Source organism: Bacillus rossius (genome assembly GCF_032445375.1).
Source record: "Bacillus rossius redtenbacheri isolate Brsri chromosome 4 unlocalized genomic scaffold, Brsri_v3 Brsri_v3_scf4_1, whole genome shotgun sequence".
Taxonomy (NCBI): domain Eukaryota; kingdom Metazoa; phylum Arthropoda; class Insecta; order Phasmatodea; family Bacillidae; genus Bacillus; species Bacillus rossius.
The window spans coordinates 30248770-30268682 of NW_026962010.1; the positions used below are offsets into that span (position 1 = coordinate 30248770).

Sequence of the window (19913 nt, forward strand, 5' to 3'; positions counted from 1 at the left end):
AAAGGACATAAATTTTCCTAATGAGAAAATTATGCTACATATTAACAATTGTAAAGACTCTGTAAGTCATTTTTAAGAATGTTAAATGTTAATTAACAATTGTCATATTTATGATAATTTACCAGAATTAAACTGTCACTATATAATCATTATTTTATTTTCAATTAAAAATATTGACAATGAAATATAATAAAGTTGAACCTTTCAAGTCTATAAATAATCAAATTTTGCCTATTAAAGGTTATTTTTAATATAGTTGTTCCATATAAATATCACTTGTTATTTAGAACATAATTTTATCAGGAGAAAGGAAAATGACATAGGTACTTAAAAAAATTTGTACTATTTTTATAAATTATTTTATTTTAAGGTTAGTGACGACAAAATATAATTCAAACAACGAGGCTGAGGTAGCCAAAAAAAAAAAAAAATCATATCACTAGATGTGCCCGTTTGAAACAAGCTTTTTACGAAAAGTATTTCTAAGCTTGCGCATATGGATTTCTGATTAGCTACTACCTGATATGGATTACACATTCAAGGATTTTTTTCTTTGAACACTGCACCACTATGACTGAAATTTTTTACGTGTAGAAACGACTTTTTACAGTGAAAAGTATTTCAGTCAAAAATTGCAAGAAATTTATGAATAGCACGTATAACGCCTATTCCAGCTGACGGCAGTTTACATTTTCTGTAGCTCAGAACAAAATTTACGAAAGTCACCGAATGTGTTTGACCAGTCAGGAAAGATACTCACATTAATGGAGAAATTTTTCAGACAGCTACACAAACATAAATTTAAACTGGAATTAATATTGACTGACTCAACAGAAACTATTAACTCACATTAAGTGCTTTAGAAAAAAATGAGTGAGTTAATATCTTATGGTTTAATACCTTCAAGGTATAAAATGCAATAAAAAAATTTCAAATTCAGACTCATGTCTGAACCTCAGAGTCAAACAAGTCTAAAGTCTTGTTGAAAGATTGGCAAGAACAAGCTGGGACACGCCATGGTAAAGTAACGATTAAACGAGACTCGTGTCTCGAGGGAGGCGAGTCCAGAAGAGTCGAGTCGCTTGTGCCAGTGTTAGCGGGAGACTGCCGCTATCCTCAGACGTGGTCAGAAGAAGGCGAGTGGCTGGCCGTGGATGAAGGAGTCGACGAACTGCCCGTGGCTGCGATCCAGCTCCTCGCCAGCCGAGTGCCGGATCAGAGAGCCCACCAGCTGCTCGCCCAGCAGCGACGGCCGCCACACGGGAGGGAAGCGCGCCGGCAGCGGGAACTCCTCTGCCTCTGCGACAAGCCACCAGCCACAAGCCCTTCAGCAGGAACTCCTCTGCCTCTGCGACAAGCCACCAGCCACAAGCCCTTCAGCGGGAACTCCTCTGCCTCTGCGACAAGCCACCAGCCACAAGCCCTTCAGCGGGAACTCCTCTGCCTCTGCGACAAGCCACCAGCCACAAGCCCTTCAGCGGGAACTCCTCTGCCTCTGCGACAAGCCACCAGCCACAAGCCCTTCAGCGGGAACTCCTCTGCCTCTGCGACCAGCCACCAGCCACAAGCCCTTCAGCGGGAACTCCTCTGCCTCTGCGACAAGCCACCAGCCACAAGCCCTTCAGCGGGAACTCCTCTGCCTCTGCGACAAGCCACCAGCCACAAGCCCTTCAGCGGGAACTCCTCTGCCTCTGCGACAAGCCACCAGCCACAAGCCCTTCAGCGGGAACTCCTCTGCCTCTGCGACAAGCCACCAGCCACAAGCCCTTCAGCGGGAACTCCTCTGCCTCTGCGACAAGCCACCAGCCACAAGCCCTTCAGCGGGAACTCCTCTGCCTCTGAGACAAGCCACCAGCTATAATCCCACCAACGGGAACTCCTCTGCCTCTGCGACAAGCCACCAGCCACAAGCCCTTCAGCGGGAACTCCTCTGCCTCTGCGACAAGCCACCAGCCACAAGCCCTTCAGCGGGAACTCCTCTGCCTCTGCGACAGGCCACCAGCCACAAGCCCTTCAGCGGGAACTCCTCTGCCTCTGTGACAAGCCACCAGCCACAAGCCCTTCAGCGGGAACTCCTCTGCCTCTGCGACAAGCCACCAGCCACAAGCCCTTCAGCGGGAACTCCTCTGCCTCTGTGACAAGCCACCAGCCACAAGCCCTTCAGCGGGAACTCCTCTGCCTCTGCGACAAGCCACCAGCCACAAGCCCTTCAGCGGGAACTCCTCTGCCTCTGCGACAGGCCACCAGCCACAAGCCCTTCAGCGGGAACTCCTCTGCCTCTGCGACAAGCCACCAGCCACAAGCCCTTCAGCGGGAACTCCTCTGCCTCTGTGACAAGCCACCAGCCACAAGCCCTTCAGCGGGAACTCCTCTGCCTCTGCGACAAGCCACCAGCCACAATCCCTTCAGCGGGAACTCCTCTGCCTCTGCGACAGGCCACCAGCCACAAGCCCTTCAGCGGGAACTCCTCTGCCTCTGTGACAAGCCACCAGCCACAAGCCCTTCAGCGGGAACTCCTCTGCCTCTGCGACAAGCCACCAGCCACAAGCCCTTCAGCGGGAACTCCTCTGCCTCTGCGACAAGCCACCACCTACCAGCCCATCAAAAACAGTTGCACTTCGTTCAGTCCTGCTGGCTCGTGCAACCTAGGAGCCCGAATATATATCTTTTTTTTACGATAAAAGTACATTACCATCATTGCAGATTGTTTTTAAATGTCACTCACTTAACCTAAACAAAATTTCGTTATAGTTGCGATTACCTAGATGTGCACAAACCTAAATTCCTGTAAGAAAATATTGAATTTCGTTAGAAGTGATTAAATTTTAACAGTGATTAAGTGCTTAGAGTCGAATAGCTATAACTCAATCATCATAAAAGAGGAAGGAACTAGTCATTGTACCTTTATAGTGATTTAGCTGGAAGTGATATTGTAAGCGGTGTAAATGCACATGTCAGATTCTCAAGTTACCGAATTCATTAAAATCACTCCCCGCTCTGAAACCAATATCAGAGTTTGTGATTGTTTGATGTGACCTGACTTGTGATAGTAATTGGATTAATAAAGGAATGTCTGAAGAGATGAAAACACTATAATTTGATATCCCCTATCCTGTAGTAACATATGGCATATATTGTTTTGTTTGAAAGGGTTTTACGTTGAACAGTTATGCACAGAAGCTAAGGAGATGGTATCTTTAAGGTTCTATTTGGCTCCACACTCAATGCTGATGTGTCTGAGTTCTGCTGGGGAGTTGTTACCAGTGCCTGGTAGCAGTGTTGGGGTTGAACTCGCAACCCTTTTCGCATTATCGAATGAGGCCACCGAGGACCATCTGGCACAGTTACCATAATGAGAAGAACATGATGGCTCAGAGCGCTGGTAGTTTTGCGCCACAGAGCAGCGGCCCTAGGTCTGTAGTACCTGGCTCGGTGGTGGTGGTGGTGGTGGTGGTGCCCTCAGTGCTGGGCGTGGTGGTGGTGGTGGTGGACGCCTGGCGGAAGAGGGACGCCTCCAAGTAGGGCAGCGGCTCCCGTCGGGGCGGCAGCAGCTCGCGGTGGGGCGGCAGCAGCCACCGCGCGGGGACCGGCAGCTTGTCCCCCGACGACTGGCCCAGGCCCTGCACCTTGCCGCGCCACTCGCCCTCCGACCTGACGGCGGCCTGCGCCAGGGGCACCAGCAGCACCAGCAGCACCAGCAGGAACCTCATGTCGCTCTTCTCCTGCACACACAGCCTCGCTCCACGCACCGGCTCTCGACGTGCCTCGCACATGCACACTCTAGAAATGGCTCAGTCATGTATCACACGTATCACTATCAAGAGCTCCCAAGTCTAAAACTCAATTTTTTACAGGAGAGGCCAAAAAATATTTTTTTGGGGATATGATTTAAAATACAGATATGCTGTAATAAATAAAAATTTCAAAATAAAGTGATGTCTAATTATAAAGAAAGGAAAATACATTGTGTAAATGATTTGTTTAATTTTTAAAACAGAACAAATTATACAATAGAATGAAGAAAAAGTAAGACATAGGAGATTCTGCTAACATAATCCCATTCACCACCTAAAGGCAAAGGTGACTTCAAATAAATGAATAAATAGTTTAAAAAACTAAAAAACACGCTTTTATAGAAAATCGAACTATGAAATGAAAAAAGTTAAAAAAAACTATATATTACGCTTTTATAGAAAATCCAACCAAAAATAGAAAATAAATTTTAATAAATTCAAATTAGGAATAGTGTAAATAAGAAAAAAATGTATTTTATTGTAAAAAAAAGCGTGGGATGCTTTTTAAGATATTATCAAAATGATAATCCTTCTACTCATATCTGTCAATAAAATATTTATAACTATTGGCACCATGCACCCCACGCTTTTTATACAATAAAATACATTTTTTTCTTGTTTACACTATACTTAATTGAATTTATTAAAATTAATTTTTTTAGTTGGATTTTCAATAAAAGCGATTTAGTTTTTTAAACTATTATTTATTTTTAATTTTATATTTGGATTTTCTATAAAAATTTTTTTTTGTTTTTTAAACTATTATTTATTTTTCATTTTTAGTCGGATTTTCTATAAAAGCATTATTTAGTTTTTTAAAACTATTATTTATTTTTCATTTTTATTTGGGTTTTCTTTATTACATCAGTTTACTATTAAAGTGAGTTTGAGTAGATATTGGCTGCTTTAAAAACATATATTCGATATAGCATGTTGAAGAACTATAGTACACAATATTTTCAATATCCTACTATGAAAATCACTGATTTTCAATAAAATTGGGAAGTAAATTATGTTTATTCTAAGTCAGTAACTTATCCGAGAAATGAGCAATTTGGGCGCCTGCTGCCTCCCTTGGATGAGATAGCCGGTTCTCAGGTTCCCTCTCCGAAAATTTAATCAAATTCAAAGTCGGAAACTTATCCGAGAAATAGGTGATCGGCGCGCCTGGTAATTTCCCTTCTTGGTCTTGGCGCATAGACACTAGGTACCAGTTTTAGGAAAACAAAAAATCGCTCTTCCTGATTATCCTATTAAGGGTAACGGGTCTAACTGTTTAAAATATTGAATTGTCATCGGTCCATGATAAGTGTGCCAAATTTCGAGTTAATCCGACGTTTTGAAGGGGTCAAAATCATGTTCAAAGTTTCCATTACATACTAACATACATACGTATGAAGCTAATATGAGCGTGTTAAAATTAAAACCTATCACCTATTTCTGCTTATATACATGGTTGTACAGCCTTTAATGTTTCAAAACTAGTTATCTCAGTATTGCAAAGTGTCATAAATCAAATGAAAATTTGAAGGAATCACATGTCTTAGCTCCTGCAGATGATCATATTTACTGTTTGTAATGGGTCTGGATTCTTTGTATAGTTCCTTTATATTACCATTCTATTGAGTTCTTCGTGACCTCTTCTCAAGAACCTTCCACTCATCTGGAAATCTCAGTTCATAACGAATTTTTCCTGTCAGTTTAATACTGAATTGCACAAAGATTGTTGACTTTGGGATCACCTGTTTGGAAACCTGGATGAACTGAAAAATAGTACTTCAATTGGAAGAAGTTGCAAATCTTGCACATATTTTACTTTATATGGATTAGATTTTATTCTTGCCATCTTACAAACAGAAAGATACCCTGCTCTACATTCCTTAGATTACATTCAATTGTCGAATGCATACTATCACACTCCATTTGAGTGTGCCCTGACACTAAGTAGTTTTGGGTGATGATAATGTTCTTCTTATTTGACTAATGCAAGAGTGCGTTGGAGGGAATAGCATATCTGTTTTGGTATGAACAGCCGTCTCTACAGAGAATTATTTCTTCATCGATAAAGTAGTACAATATTGAAGCAAATTCTGCTTCGTGACACAAAAATCTGTAACCATATTTTATTTTGAAAGTGAATAGAGTGAAATTAAGCATGATGAACTTTTTCTTGTAATATATGCAGAATCTCTCAACATGAGGCAAAGTAAATCCATGGTGAAAACATGTTTCGATATTCCTTGTCTCTTTCCGAGCCTCACTTCGCTTGTAATTTGTTCATTATTTTTTTTGTCTTCTGAAACATTTCCACCCTTGAAGCTTACACAAAGATCACATTGATCGTTTTTGGGGATGAAATTTTTATCATTGAATATTTCATGAAATATTTTTATGTACAATGCCACAATATTTATTTTGTTACTATATTGTAAATATACATTGTATAAAGATTGTTTAGAGGTCTGTATAGGTTCCAAATACAGTTTAGTAGTAGATTCCCTGCAATAGTGTGATTCCTTCTTTAGTAAATCACTAAAAAAAATTCCAAGCAACACTTCTCATCCTTCAATTTTGAACTTTCTCTTCTTGTCTCTTCTTCGTCAGCAGACGGCTCATCTCTATTCGAAGATATTGCCCAGTTATAAACACAGACTACCAAGACACAATGTATTGGTGAACATAGTCTTGCATACTATCCCACGGATTCCCCTTTTTCTCAAGTAACAAATGAAAGTATTTAACCGGCGTGAGTGATACTTCATTAAACTGATTTTTTTAATTTTTACCAGGATGTGTCTAAAGGCTTGCAACATAGACTTTTCTCTTTGGCCAATTCACATTATGCCAGAAATTATCATAAATATTTTGTCTGTATTCTGCTGTAAATATTCTACATTTAATTTGTGTATCTCTTGCACTTTGTTTGCGATTACAAGTACCTTTTATTTTCCGAGCTTTCCTGTCTTGGTTTGCAACCCATTTTTCATTTTCATCTCGACTCATTCCTTTGTAAGCGCAGCTCTTTCCTCTTATCATTTTATTCTCTTTGCTATTCCAATTGCTTTTGTCAAGTTTGCATTTTCTGTTTTTATGGGATATATATTCTTTTCTAAGCCCAAAATGACATTTTTTTTTCTGAATTTCCATTACTTCGACCATAATTTGGCTCATAGGTCTAATTGTTTAGGTTTTCATCTTCTCCAAGGGAATTATTTGGCAAAAGACGTGGTACATTAATATTATTACTTTTTTTTTCCAACACGACCCATTTGTGATGCATCTGTATGACTTAAATTAACAGAAACATCAGAACGCAAATCTTGAGGTTCGTTAGACACCCTACAACATTCTTTTTCCTGTGAATTTTTTTCTGTATGCAGTTCTATAACACCAGTGGGTATGATATGAGCTGTTAAGTTAGTGTCGCTAACTGAATTGCAGTTTCCATTGTCCTCTAAAATAACTTCGCCAGACTTATTCTGCTCCAAAACGTGATCCGAACATTTAATTTCCTCATGCTTCTCCAAATTATTGGTTTTGGCTAAGAAAGCAATATTATACTGTCATCTAGACATACATTTTGCTTGGAAAAAAGATACGCCTATGTAAAAGTAAGTCTCTATCTCTAATTGTACCTGAAATCACATTATGTACTCAACTCATTATCACAAGAAAATCACATTAAAATAAAGCTAGAGTATTAAATTATAGTAATTGTACTGAATAAAAACATAACTTATAACTATTTTTGTCATTCGTTCAATTGTAAAAGCTATAGTAAAACTTTTATAAACTTCATGAAACTCACATATCCATTCCTTATTTACTGAGTAATTGTTAATTTCCATATGTAATATAAACACTCACTACAATTCTCGAAGAACACAAACAGTGAAGCACAATTTGCATGCCATGTTTTAAGGTTATCAGTCATAGAAGGTTTTAATTTCGTAATACAAGAGTTCAGGAACATATGAAATTTAAATTAAGTTCGATAGATGAATTGCATTCATAAATATACTCTGGAAGTTTTAAGGCCTGTGTGTCAGTAATTTATGAACCAAGTCATATAAAGCATCAAAGTCTCACAAATCAGACTTAGCCGGTTTTGATAGTAAGCCGACGGTATGCAACACTGTAGAACAGCAAAATCTCACTAAAGTAGCATTATAACATTTCGGAAAGGTTATGTTACAATACTTCAGAATGGTAACAATCAGAATTTCAGTCAAAGTAATGTTACTATGTTTTTTGAGTGATTTTTCAATTCTTATTTTATGAAATAATATTAATATATTAACTTTACTTAAAAAAGATAACCTACTAAATAAAACATTTACATATATGTTATTAATTCATTTAACATCTGGTCTTCAGCTAAGTCAGTAGAAGTGGAAACTCGCACAATCACAATCAGGGAGACTGAGTAACGAATCAGACCTGGCATGTATGTAAGGTGCGTTCCCAGCAATTTTCTCGAGTGATATAGTGGCAAACTAAGATCAGTATGATAAGATCAAGATACAGATCCGTACATATCCGTTTGTAAGCTTACTGTCATATCACAGCGCCACATGTCTCTGCATGTATATTGAGTCGAGTCACCGGTAAAATAATACTCATAGTTAATTGTTTGACCTTCGTATGACGAGTTTCATATTTAGATTGGTGGTTGCTGAAAACAATTTCCTTTTTTTTTAAGTAAGTGAAAGAAATAACATAGATATAAAATTTTGTGTTAAACAACTCAATTTTAACTATGCAGAACTGTATAATTTTACAATGTCTGTGTATTAGGTATATTTCATCAACCTTGCATGTTTATGGTGACATTTTAACACAATTATTATATTTTAAACAGTGGGGAAAGCCAGATCATTAAGTTTTATTATTACTCCATTATCCCACTCTACGGCTTTTCTCGTGGCTTTATACTTGTATGTAGACTACATAGGGTTATGATTTGGGATTCACCTTGGGCTAGCACCCCCCTTAGCTACTGTGAAGTTATCATCAGCTATCACCTAGAAATATTGCCCCATGAAGAGAAAACGGGCACCACACAACAACTTTGAGTGGAAATGTTACTAGTATTACTGCTTCCTGCAGGCGTCCTTGTGTGAAATCACAAGTGCTGGTAAATGCCAACCTTTGGTCGCCAAGAGTTTTTTTTTTGTGCCCCTACTGTTCAAGAACAAACAAATATCCCCAGAACCAGTCCCACCAGATCGTCAGTGAAGTAAAAAATTCGCACTGAAGTTAGTTAATAAAACGTCACATACCATGTAAAATAAAATCGGTAACAAAATGTGTGCTTTGAAAAAAAATGATATTTAAAAATTGCACAATTTTTATTTTAAGAATAATATGATCAATTTGTGAACTGTATTTTGTTTTTAATTGTTTTTTTTATTTAATGTATACAATTCGTCACAATGAAAAAGTTAAATAAAAAAAAGGCATTTTCACTAAAACTCCCTGGCGAGTTTTTTAACGTTCATAGAGGTCATCTTATCTTTGTTCATAATAAATGTTAGGGTTTCCGCCTAATGTATTATAATAACTTTTATATAAAGAACGTCAGTTAGCTAAGTGAGGCAGGGGGCCGAGGTGGTGAGTATGCTGGGCTGGATCATAGATGAAGCTCTAATACCTTTCCCGATTAGCGTATACGGCGTACTCCGTATCCACGCCCGTGGGGGTCCTAGGCCGGGAAGGCTTAACTGCTAAAAGGGCTGGGTCAACAAACCAAAAAAAAAAGGGAGTAATCCCTTACAGTATATAGTATATAGTAAAATGTCTTATAATAGCTTTTGTATAAAGTACGTCAGTACTGTACGTGCCAAAGTCGCTCTTAATACTCTTACCTCGCACGTTCATACACAAGCATGCATAATTATTTTAAGGGGCCAATCATCGTGTGTAAGTAGTTGGAAAAGGGGGGTTCAAGAACAGGCGCAGGAGCCAGGAGCCGGCCGCCATCTTGGATGACGTCATCGGCGGCCATCTTGGATGACGTCATCGGCGGCCATCTTGGATGACATCATCATTACCTTTGACCTTGACCTTTGACCTTGCCAATCTATGCTAATCTATGCCAATCTATGCCAATCTACGCTAATCTATGCCAATATATGCTAATCTATGCCAATCTATGCTAATCTGTATGCTAATCTATGCTAATCTGTATGCTAATCCATGCCAATCTGTATGCCAATCCATGCTAATCCATCCGCCATTTTGTATTTCTAGAAATTTCCACCAACTTCGAATCGTGACGTCACCGTTGCACTTTGTGTCACGGACGCCATCTTGGATTTGAATTTTTTTTTTTCGAACTTTGAAATTCGATGTAAACATCAACCGCAATCTTGTTTTCGTCTGCTGGTGGCCGCCATCTTGTTTTCGTCTGCTGGTGGCCGCCATCTTGTTTCGTCTGCTGCAGGCCGCCATCTTGTTTCCGTCTGCTGGAGGCAGCCATCTTGCGACGTCATATAGTTCTGTTGGTCGCCACCAGATAGCAGCAGGGATTATTTTATTGTTTTCTTTAACTAAAATATTTTCAGTGCCGAGGCTGGGATTCGATCCATGGGACGTGAAAACGTCCAGGATGTCGTGGTTACGAGGCGGACACCTTGACCACTAGACCACGAGACCAATTGGGATATGGTGGAATAAATAATCTATATATGCCACGTACTGACGTCAAGTTTTATGATAAAAGGGGGGAGGGTGTCTTTGCCTTCCCAAATGCATGAAATTCAAATTATTATTATACCATCGCCATCTTTAATTCCAGCACAGACTACCAGATGGCGCCAAATTCAAATATTAGTTAGGGAGTCGGCAGGCAGGTGCCGCATGCCGCCATCTTGGTTCTCAAGTTGGTTGGTAGATGTCGCTAGTATCGCGCGCCAAATTCAAAAATTAGTTGCCAGAGGCGCCGCCATCTTGGTTCACAAGTTGGCTGGTAGATGTCGCTAGTATCGCGCGCCAAATTCAAAAATTAGTTGCCAGAGGTGCCACCATCTTGGTTCTCAAGTTGGCTGGTAGATGGCGCCACCGTCGCCATATTTTAGTTCATACAATCGATACCAGATGACGCCACCATCGCCATCTTTAGTTCCTAGTGTTGCTACCAGAGTGTGCCACCGTCGCCATCTTTAATTCTTAAAGTTACCGCCGGAGCGCGCCACCGTCGTCATCTTTAATTCTTAAAGTTACTGCCGGATGGCGCCAAGTGTTATGTAGTCAGTCTAGACAAGTCGGGATAAGTTTGGAACCTGTAGCCATATTATTATTAATTAATAATGTATTTTTATTAAATATGATAGAGTATTTATAAAATATTGGTGTTGTGTAGAGTCTCTCTCTCTTCTTCTCGTAGTGGCAGACAGTTGTAGCAATTGTAGTCAGTTTGGAACCACTATACTACATCTCGACACTACTTAGAAATTATGCCTCCACTATTTTACCCCGACTTGGCACCGGGCAAGCATGGAACCAGAAGAGTAATGCAAGGGAATGGCTTTTCATTTGTTTGTAACAAACAAACCATCCATCCGATTACACTATCCCAAGTGCCATGCCTGGCTGTGTTACCCCTCCACGAAGCTGAAAAATGAAAACAATTCCCATAAGAACACAAGGGGAGGGTAAATATGTGCAAACATTGAGGGACAAATAACCATCGCTGAAACATACTTCCCAGCATTAATTACAACAACAAAAGATGACAGCAAAGAGGTTGGAAGGAAGATAATAATTACTCCTCCAATTCAAAATCTCTCGTCATCCGTTCATCGTCTATCTCCGCAAACAAATTTTGTAAATAAGCATCCCACTCATCTTCCGTATAATTATCCATGTCTACATAATCACCTTCATCATCATCATCAAAATCTTCGTCATCATCATCATCAAAATCTTCGTCATCATCGCCATCATCATCATCTTGATCATCATTGTCATCATCAACATCATAATCATCATCATCATCACTACCACTGCTGAGTAGCAGAATGGCAGTTCAAGCGGCATCATTTTCAGCCTCTCTGTCCAGGGAAGAAAGTGTCCTTCGATGCAGAGGGCTGCGGGATCGCTCCCTACTATCATCCATTTCGCTGTCGCTGGATGAAGCCATGATGATGAGAGCGTGGTTAGAAGCAGACTACCACGTTAGCGGAGCGATGCTGTGAGGCCCCAGAACTCGCTCGAAATATCCTGCACAACACATTCCAAAAACCCGGCGCAGCCTATGGTTGACGGCACAAACACCCTGAGTGGCTCTGCGTGTTTCCTCCTGCCCGAACACGCGCTGCTGTGAAAGCCTCTTCCCGAGCACAGACGTCACTCCCGCAGCAGACAAAACAGGCGTCTGCTACAGGAGCTAGAACAATTGAATAGCCAAATATATATTTAGACTACCCAACTTCATAAATTACATGAGATAATTCCTGTGCGATAATCATACTTTAAATGTTGTAATGTATGTATAAACAATAATCATGACTAAGTACTTGAAAAAAAAATGTAAGTGAGGTGTTATTCACCTTTAGCGCTTCTCTATTTCTGTATCTGCTACCCACGAATTAAATTGAGACGGGAAACCCCACCATTTCACAAAAGACCGACCATTTCTTCGTTTGAGAACTTTCTCCACCAAATATGTGTCCGGATACATCGTAGGCTGGATCTCTTCAGCATAGAAGCCACCACGAATAGGCTTGTGGTCCAAGTCTTCGAGGTAGTAGGTCCTGGGTTCCGATTCACGAACGTGTGTCACACGGAAAAGTTCAGAACTCCAATTCGCCGTGAAACCTTTCTCAAAGACACCTTTCTGCTTGGAGATTCTCACAATGTCACCAACATTAGCTTTATGCTTGCGTGTATCTTTCTTCTTCGTGTTGGTGAATACAGTCCCAAGCAGACGATCATCCTTTACATCTTTAGGCTTCATTTTCGTGGTAGAATGCACTGTGGAATTATATTCACTTATAAGTTTCGACAAAAGATCCAACCATATGTAATTACCATTAACTGTGAACTGACGCCACATCTTGGTGCGCAATGTTCTGTTAAACCTTTCTACTACAGAAGCTTTAACATTACTAAATGTGGAGTAGTGATTGATACCATGGTTTTTCATCAAAACCTTGAAGGCTGCATTGTAAAATTCCTTGCCAAGATCTGTCTGTAGGTGTGACGGTATGCGCCCATCACGCAGAATGTCTGCCATAGCCTTGGTTACATCGGCTGCATTCTTCGATTGTACAGGTCTGGCCCAGGCAAACTTGCTATACACATCGATGACTGTTAGCATGTACTTGAAGCCCTTGTTTATTCGTGAATATGGAATCATCTCAACAAGGTCTGCCTGAAATAAATCATTAAGACCATACACTATAACCTTACGACGTTTGTAGTTCCGTCTTGCAGGAGCATGAAGCTCTCGGGCAATCCCAGCTATACTCATGATATGTAACCTGCTTCACGCAGTTCTTCCAGAATAGTCAGTATTTCGTTATTGTGACCAGTATGTCCGGCTGATTGCGAAGCCAGTAACAAGCGAAGTCGAGAAACTAACTCGTTTAGATCATCCCAGTAAATATAGTCTCTTTTGCGCTTCAAATCAAATGTTTTTTGCACTAGTCCACTACCTTTCCGCTGCGACCCGATACCTCCAAACATGTGGTATATAATGCCGAATTTTGGATGTTCCAATGTCTTATACTGTCCAGTCAAAGCATTATTATTTTTAAAATATCCATTCGTGATTTCAAGTAAATGTCTATACTGTTTTAAGGCCATGTCGGAGTATACAGATGGATCTCGTGTGAATAGTAGTTCGTATAAGCCAGGTGCAGCCCGAAAAACTTCATCATTCACACGTACCTCACTTTTGGGGAGAAAGAATATTTCTGAATTACCTATAAACCATCTGTTTTTGCGACGATATACTCCATATATGACATCATTTACTCTAGGGTTAAAATTACTTAGATATGTTTGTGCTTCATCGGTATTGGATTCATCTGATGTAGTAGGTTCAGAATTCTGATGTTTCCTATACCATAGATTCAGTGGTAAATCATCATCGCTGCTACTAGATGTAGCCTTAGGTTGAGGGTTTTTAAAAGTAGATTGTAAGGGTTCTTGTTTCACAATGGGTGTAGGTGTTACCTTTTCAAGTCGGGAAGTAATTGGTTGAAAAATAGCTTCATTGATTTCATTACGCTCTAGGCGAGCCCGTTTTGCTAATAAATATTTAGCACGTACATTCTTAATGACGTGGTCTAGCTTATCTGCCTCGAGCGACATAACTGAAGACAAACGAGATAACTGAAGTCTTATATAGCTCTAAACCCGAACCGCTAAAAGTGAGAGCAATCGCACTTGTGTACCCAGCTTTACATCCTACGATGTCTTAGGCTTAGTACGAGGAGCTATTGGTTTAGGAGTCGCAGGCTTCGGTAGAGCTATTGGTTTAGGAGCAGCAGGCTTCGAACCTGTATTGATGAGAGAAAGTAATTTATGTATATCATTCTTCATGCTATCGACAGTGCGAGCCATTTGTGTAAACCGCTGAGTGTTATCTATGCTACTTACACTTATTGTCTGGAAAGCATCTGTTAATTTTGATGTTAGCACATCTTTAACACTAGTCAAAATCGATTCACGCAACTTTCCTTCAAATGAAAAGAGCTTATTTTCCAACACCGAAGTAAACATGTCACTTAATTTTATTAGCATTTCAGAAAGATTTTTATTCAGTTGATCCACAAAGTGCTGCTTATTCGTTTCCATAGTATGCAAGTAGTTGGTAAGCTCTAATTGTACACTTCTCATGTTAGTGAGTGAGCTATTGAGTCCAGTAAACCATTGCTTCAACTCATCCGAAATGGTTCTTAAGGCATGAGTAATCAATCCGGAAATACCGTCAACATAGTTTTTATTAACAGCATCATCAGGATCTTTAGGTGTAGCCACGCGTTTCAAACGTTTACCATCCGCACTGCATTGTCCATCATATGTAGGAATCAAACACGACTCATACTGACGTTTAAGACTCCCACCACCAAACTTGGAGACGCTATTGTTCATTCTTCAATGATGCACAACTATGAAGTGGTCGAAACCGCAACGATATCGTCCTTTAAGTAGGGGACTGTCCTTTACAATCACCAGAAACCCATGCTCATGTTTCCAGCATAATGAGCACATATCTTTAAAAATATTAAATGTCATGTCTGTGTTTACATGATCATCATAAGCGTGACGTAAATTAAGTTCGTCCATGCGGAAAAGTACTATAAAATTCGCGTTATCGCGGAGCAAATGTTTGGGTATACAGCTATATGTCTGACACAGGTATATGCAGTCTACCTTGGCATGTCTGCCCATGGAAAAGTACTCTTTAATTATGCCTTGCTTCTCAAATGCAACATCGTCGAAAATAATCACCGAATTAGGCTTCGCTTCGTCAGGGGGCACCACATTGGTATTATCGTTAAATGGAAAATACTCCACTCCTTCCACCGAGCGTAGAACATTGGCTAAGCGCAAGTACTTTGGCTGTTGTAGTGATTTCGAGTATAGGTACACGTTTTCGAACCGAAGACCGTTTGGTTCCTCTAGTAAACTCAGTAGTACACACGTTTTTCCGCAGTTGGATGGGCCTGCGATTATGCATCGAACAGTTGAGGGTAATAAAGACCCATGTCGCGAATCACAAGCATCTACTTCATCATCATTAGTGATGCATACTGGTAACGACTCGCTCTGTGCTACGAGCTCCATGACACTGAGTGTAAACCTATAAAACAGGCATACTTATAAAGAATACTATCAGTTCGTTGTTATGACTCGAGCAAGAAGGAAGGTACAGAAAGGTGGAGGGTTAATAAATTCTGTTATTAACAAGCTACCAATTGAACTACACCTGCCAGGATATCAATACTGTGGTCCAGGGACGAAATTATCGAAACGACTAGCACGTGGTGACTCAGGCATAAATTCTCTAGACAAAGCATGCAAGCAGCATGATATTAGCTATTCGCAAAGCAATAATCTAAGTGACAGGCACATAGCAGATGGTATATTAGCAGACACAGCTGCGCAAATTGCAAAGAATTCAGGGACGAAATTCGGGGAGAAAGTTGCGGCTTGGGGTGTAAATAAAATCATGTGTGTTAAACGTAAACTTGGATCGGGCATAAGACACAAACCTATGAAGAAAAAACAGAATAGGAAAGCACCCATAAAGAAGGGTGGACTGTTGCCCTTTATTTTCCCAGCATTGGCTGCGCTAGGTAGTTTGATTGGTGGAGCTGCAGGCATAGCCAAATCTGTTAACACTGCTAAGAACCAGGTGAAATTGCTAAGTCAAAATGCTCAGCATAATGCTAAAATGCAGGCACTAGCACACATTTCAAAAAACGGGTCCGGCCTCTTCTTGCAACCTTACCCAGTGATGGGAGGAGGAGGAAGGCAGAAACCAAGAAGCAAGAAGAAGGGAAACAAGAAACAATAATAAATAACTTACCGAAACGACCTCTTACCAATGTAGACTTAAAGATAGCAATAAAAAAATTAAAAATTCCCTACTTTAGAGATGTGTTTATGAGGAACAACCTACCAAGAAAACCATGGCATAACGAATGTGCTATTATTAATTTAGATTCCTCTGAAGGCCCTGGAAGTCATTGGGTTTCCTTTAGCAAGAAGGGTCTGAATGTTACATTTTACGATAGTTTTGGAGATTTACCTCCACCCCTGGAACTAAGACAATATTTGAATCCATCAAATATAACCTACAACTATACTAGGCAGCAGAGAATAAACTCATGGAACTGTGGTCATTTATGCATACAGTTTCTGCTCTCTGTGTATAAGAAACACAAGTGAGAGTTTAGGCTCACAGTTCAAAAACGAGGGAAAGTGGCACCACATAGAGAGACGTAATCGTATAACCTGAAATGTCGATCACGTTAATACTAATGGGAAACAGTTCGGAACTATGTTCCACACACTTTCCTCCATTGGAACTTAGTGGTGGAGAGTGGGAAATGGCTCTTGTCGACTTTCACAGCTATAATAGCATTCCTAATGTACATGAAACAAACCATTATTTTCGTTATATCTTAAAGGGTGAAGAGCAGTCCCACGAGCTGATTCTACCAACAGGTAGTTATGAAATTGCGGACATTGAGATGTATGTGAAACAAAAGCTACCAGCTAACATCATCTTCACACTAAGAGGCAACCCCAACACACTACAGTGTGCAATGTATAGTGATGCAGCAATAGATTTTCGTGCAAATGATACTCTACGAAGCATGCTTGGCTTTGAAGCTGGAATCTACAAGGAAGGAATAGTACATGAATCAACACTGGCTGTGAATATCCTTCCAGTGAACGTCATACGTATTACAACCAATATCGTCGGCAACAGTTTTCTCAACGGAAAGGTAAACAGCATGCTACATGAGTTTGCCCCACTTGTACCACCCGGATATAAAATAACGGAACTACCAAAAAGTCTCATTTATACTCCAGTCACCGTCAAGAGAATACAGGAACTGATTGTGCGGGTTGTTGACCAGGACGGTTACCTAATTAACTTTCGAAACGAACAAATCACTTAACGTCTACATCTGAGGAAATATGGGCGTGAAATACTTTAATCTGTATAAAGGTAGGGGAGTGACGAAACCTAGAGTCAGTGGATCACGAGACCTCAAGCGACTAACACGTGTAAACGTACGCTTACTTAAGAATTTGGGGTATAAAGTTAATCAAAATGGCCGATAGTATTTTAGAAATTGAAAAGCCGATACAATACGATGATGACATTACCAAAAGTGAATACCATTCTTATAGGCCATTCCTACATGGTCCCTATGAAGCGAGCTCTGAGGTAAGAATTTCAATACAAAATGCTGATATCTACACTCTAATCTCCAAGAGCATTCTACGCATACGTGGCACTTTCACCAAGGCAGATGGTACAGCACCGGATAATGCAAAAATTATAAACAATGGAATAATGCATATGATGAGTCGGATAGCATATGAGCTGAATGGTGTTCAGATTGATGAGTGTCGAGATGTGGGGACTGTATCTACCGTGAAAAACTACTTGTCACGCACAAGTGATGAAAATGGACTTAGTGAAATGTCCGGGTGGAGTCTCGAAGAGAACTACAGCCTTCCTGTTACTGCAGCTGGACAGTTTGAGATTTGTGTGCCACTAAACCATCTGCTCGGATTCGCAGAAGACTATAAGCATATTATCATAAATGCAAAGCAAGAGCTAGTGATAGTATTGGCAAATACATTTACTAATGCCATTGTAGATGTAAGTGTCCAACCACAACAAGTGTCACTAACTCTAAATAGCTTCGAATGGCTTGTTCCACAGATCACTGTTTCACCATCCCAAAGAACACGGCTTCTTCGACTGGTGGAGAAGGGAAAAAATATCGACCTAGCTTTTAGATCGTGGAGCATAGAATCATATCCTAGTTTACCACATGCTCAAACAATTTCTTGGAATGTGAAATCGAGTTTTTCCACAGAGAAGCCACGGTATATAATCGTAGCATTTCAAACTGCTAGACATAACACCATTAATGCTGATTAATCGAGATTTGATCACTGCGACGTAAAGAATATCAAAGTATACCTCAACTCAGAAAGCTACCCCTACATTGATTTAGAAAACAATTTCACTAATGGATATTACTTACTTGCATATAACATGTATGCAAACTTCCAGTCGAGTTTCTATGGACGGCAATGTGCACCGCTTTTGACTCCTCAAAGTTTCAAAGACAGAGCAACTCTGTTTATGTTTGATGTATCTCGTCAGGATGAAAGGATTGCTTCAAATGTAATAGATTGCAAAATTGAAGTTACAACTTCAAGGAACATCCCTGCTTTAACTCAAGCCTTTGCGATTATACTACATGATAGACTTGTATCGTATAACCCAAGAGACAAAACTGTTAAAATACTGACCTAGAAAGGATATTGGCTTAGTCTCGTCTCGACCGCCATGACGAAATGCGTAAACCTCCAAGGCTTCTCTAGTCAGTATGGGTTTATTATCAAGGAACTTAGCATTGCAGATGAAGAAGGAAATGTAATAACACGTAACTTTCAACCTCCATTTGAATGGCGATATCTCACCAGGAAGCATCAAAAAACAAATGCTTGGCTCACTAGAAATTTTCATGGTTTACATTGGGAACACGGACTCTTTCCTTATGCTTCAATACCCAACATATTGGTAAGTCATCTGGCCGGGCCTGTATTAGTTGTAGGAATAGAGCAGAAACGGTGGCTGGCTAGCCATTGTAAGCATAATGTGCTAATAATGGATGTGCAAGCAGAATATGACTGTCCATCATTGAAAGAATTAAATAAATTGTACACGTGTAATAATAATAGATGTCCAGGTCCGATCTCAAGACACAATGCGAGCATGCTTAGGGCTTGGATGGCTGATCACCACGTTGGAATGTTGGAGGCCGTCAGCAAGGCGGTGGGGACAACAACGGAAGCAACGGTACATGTGACTGGACTGGAGGGGGGTCCTAACGGTATAAATTGACATCAACACCCTAGACACAGCAGTCAACTCATAGTCGAGTGGGTATAGTGCTGCTGCTACAATTTCAAGCAAATGCCGTTCGATCCGTCCGTTGAGTATGCAGAGGTAACGTCTGCATTCCGTCGTGTGCACTACGTTACCGAGGATGGCTACTTCCAACTAGAGGTCTGCAACTTCGGTCATCACTGGACCAGTGATTGTGACGAGGAGGCTCCGGACATCATCGAGACATCCTGCAACAAGGTATATTGTGTAGTCCATTATCTAAGACCTGACAGTACATTCCCTACAACATTAGAAGCGCTTAAGGCTACATCAGCGACTGAAACTATAAGCTCGGAACCAGACTATTCCTCAGTAAGGTGCGAGTTGCGACGCAACACCGATCCGGAGGCAGTTATTAGTTGGAAGGAACAGTGTGACGGGTTTATTCACAACACCACCTACGTTAACCATCATTGGTACACATCCTGCAGCTTTCTACTGTGTAGACTCTACCGCTT

General features: G+C 40.4%; 1 protein-coding gene across 1 annotated transcript in view; it reads right to left on the reverse strand.

Moving 5' to 3' along the window:
- Positions 1-258: 258 nt before the first annotated feature.
- The window catches only part of LOC134541519 (uncharacterized), a 66507-nt gene continuing 46852 nt past the window's right edge, over positions 259-19913 (reverse strand). The window contains exons 2-3 of the mRNA XM_063385030.1: positions 3425-3722; positions 259-1299 (exon numbers count right to left, since the gene is read on the reverse strand). Coding sequence (XP_063241100.1) covers positions 1127-1299; positions 3425-3710 — 459 coding nt within the window. The 5' untranslated portion in view covers positions 3711-3722 and the 3' untranslated portion in view covers positions 259-1126. The remainder of the gene's footprint in view (positions 1300-3424; positions 3723-19913) is intronic.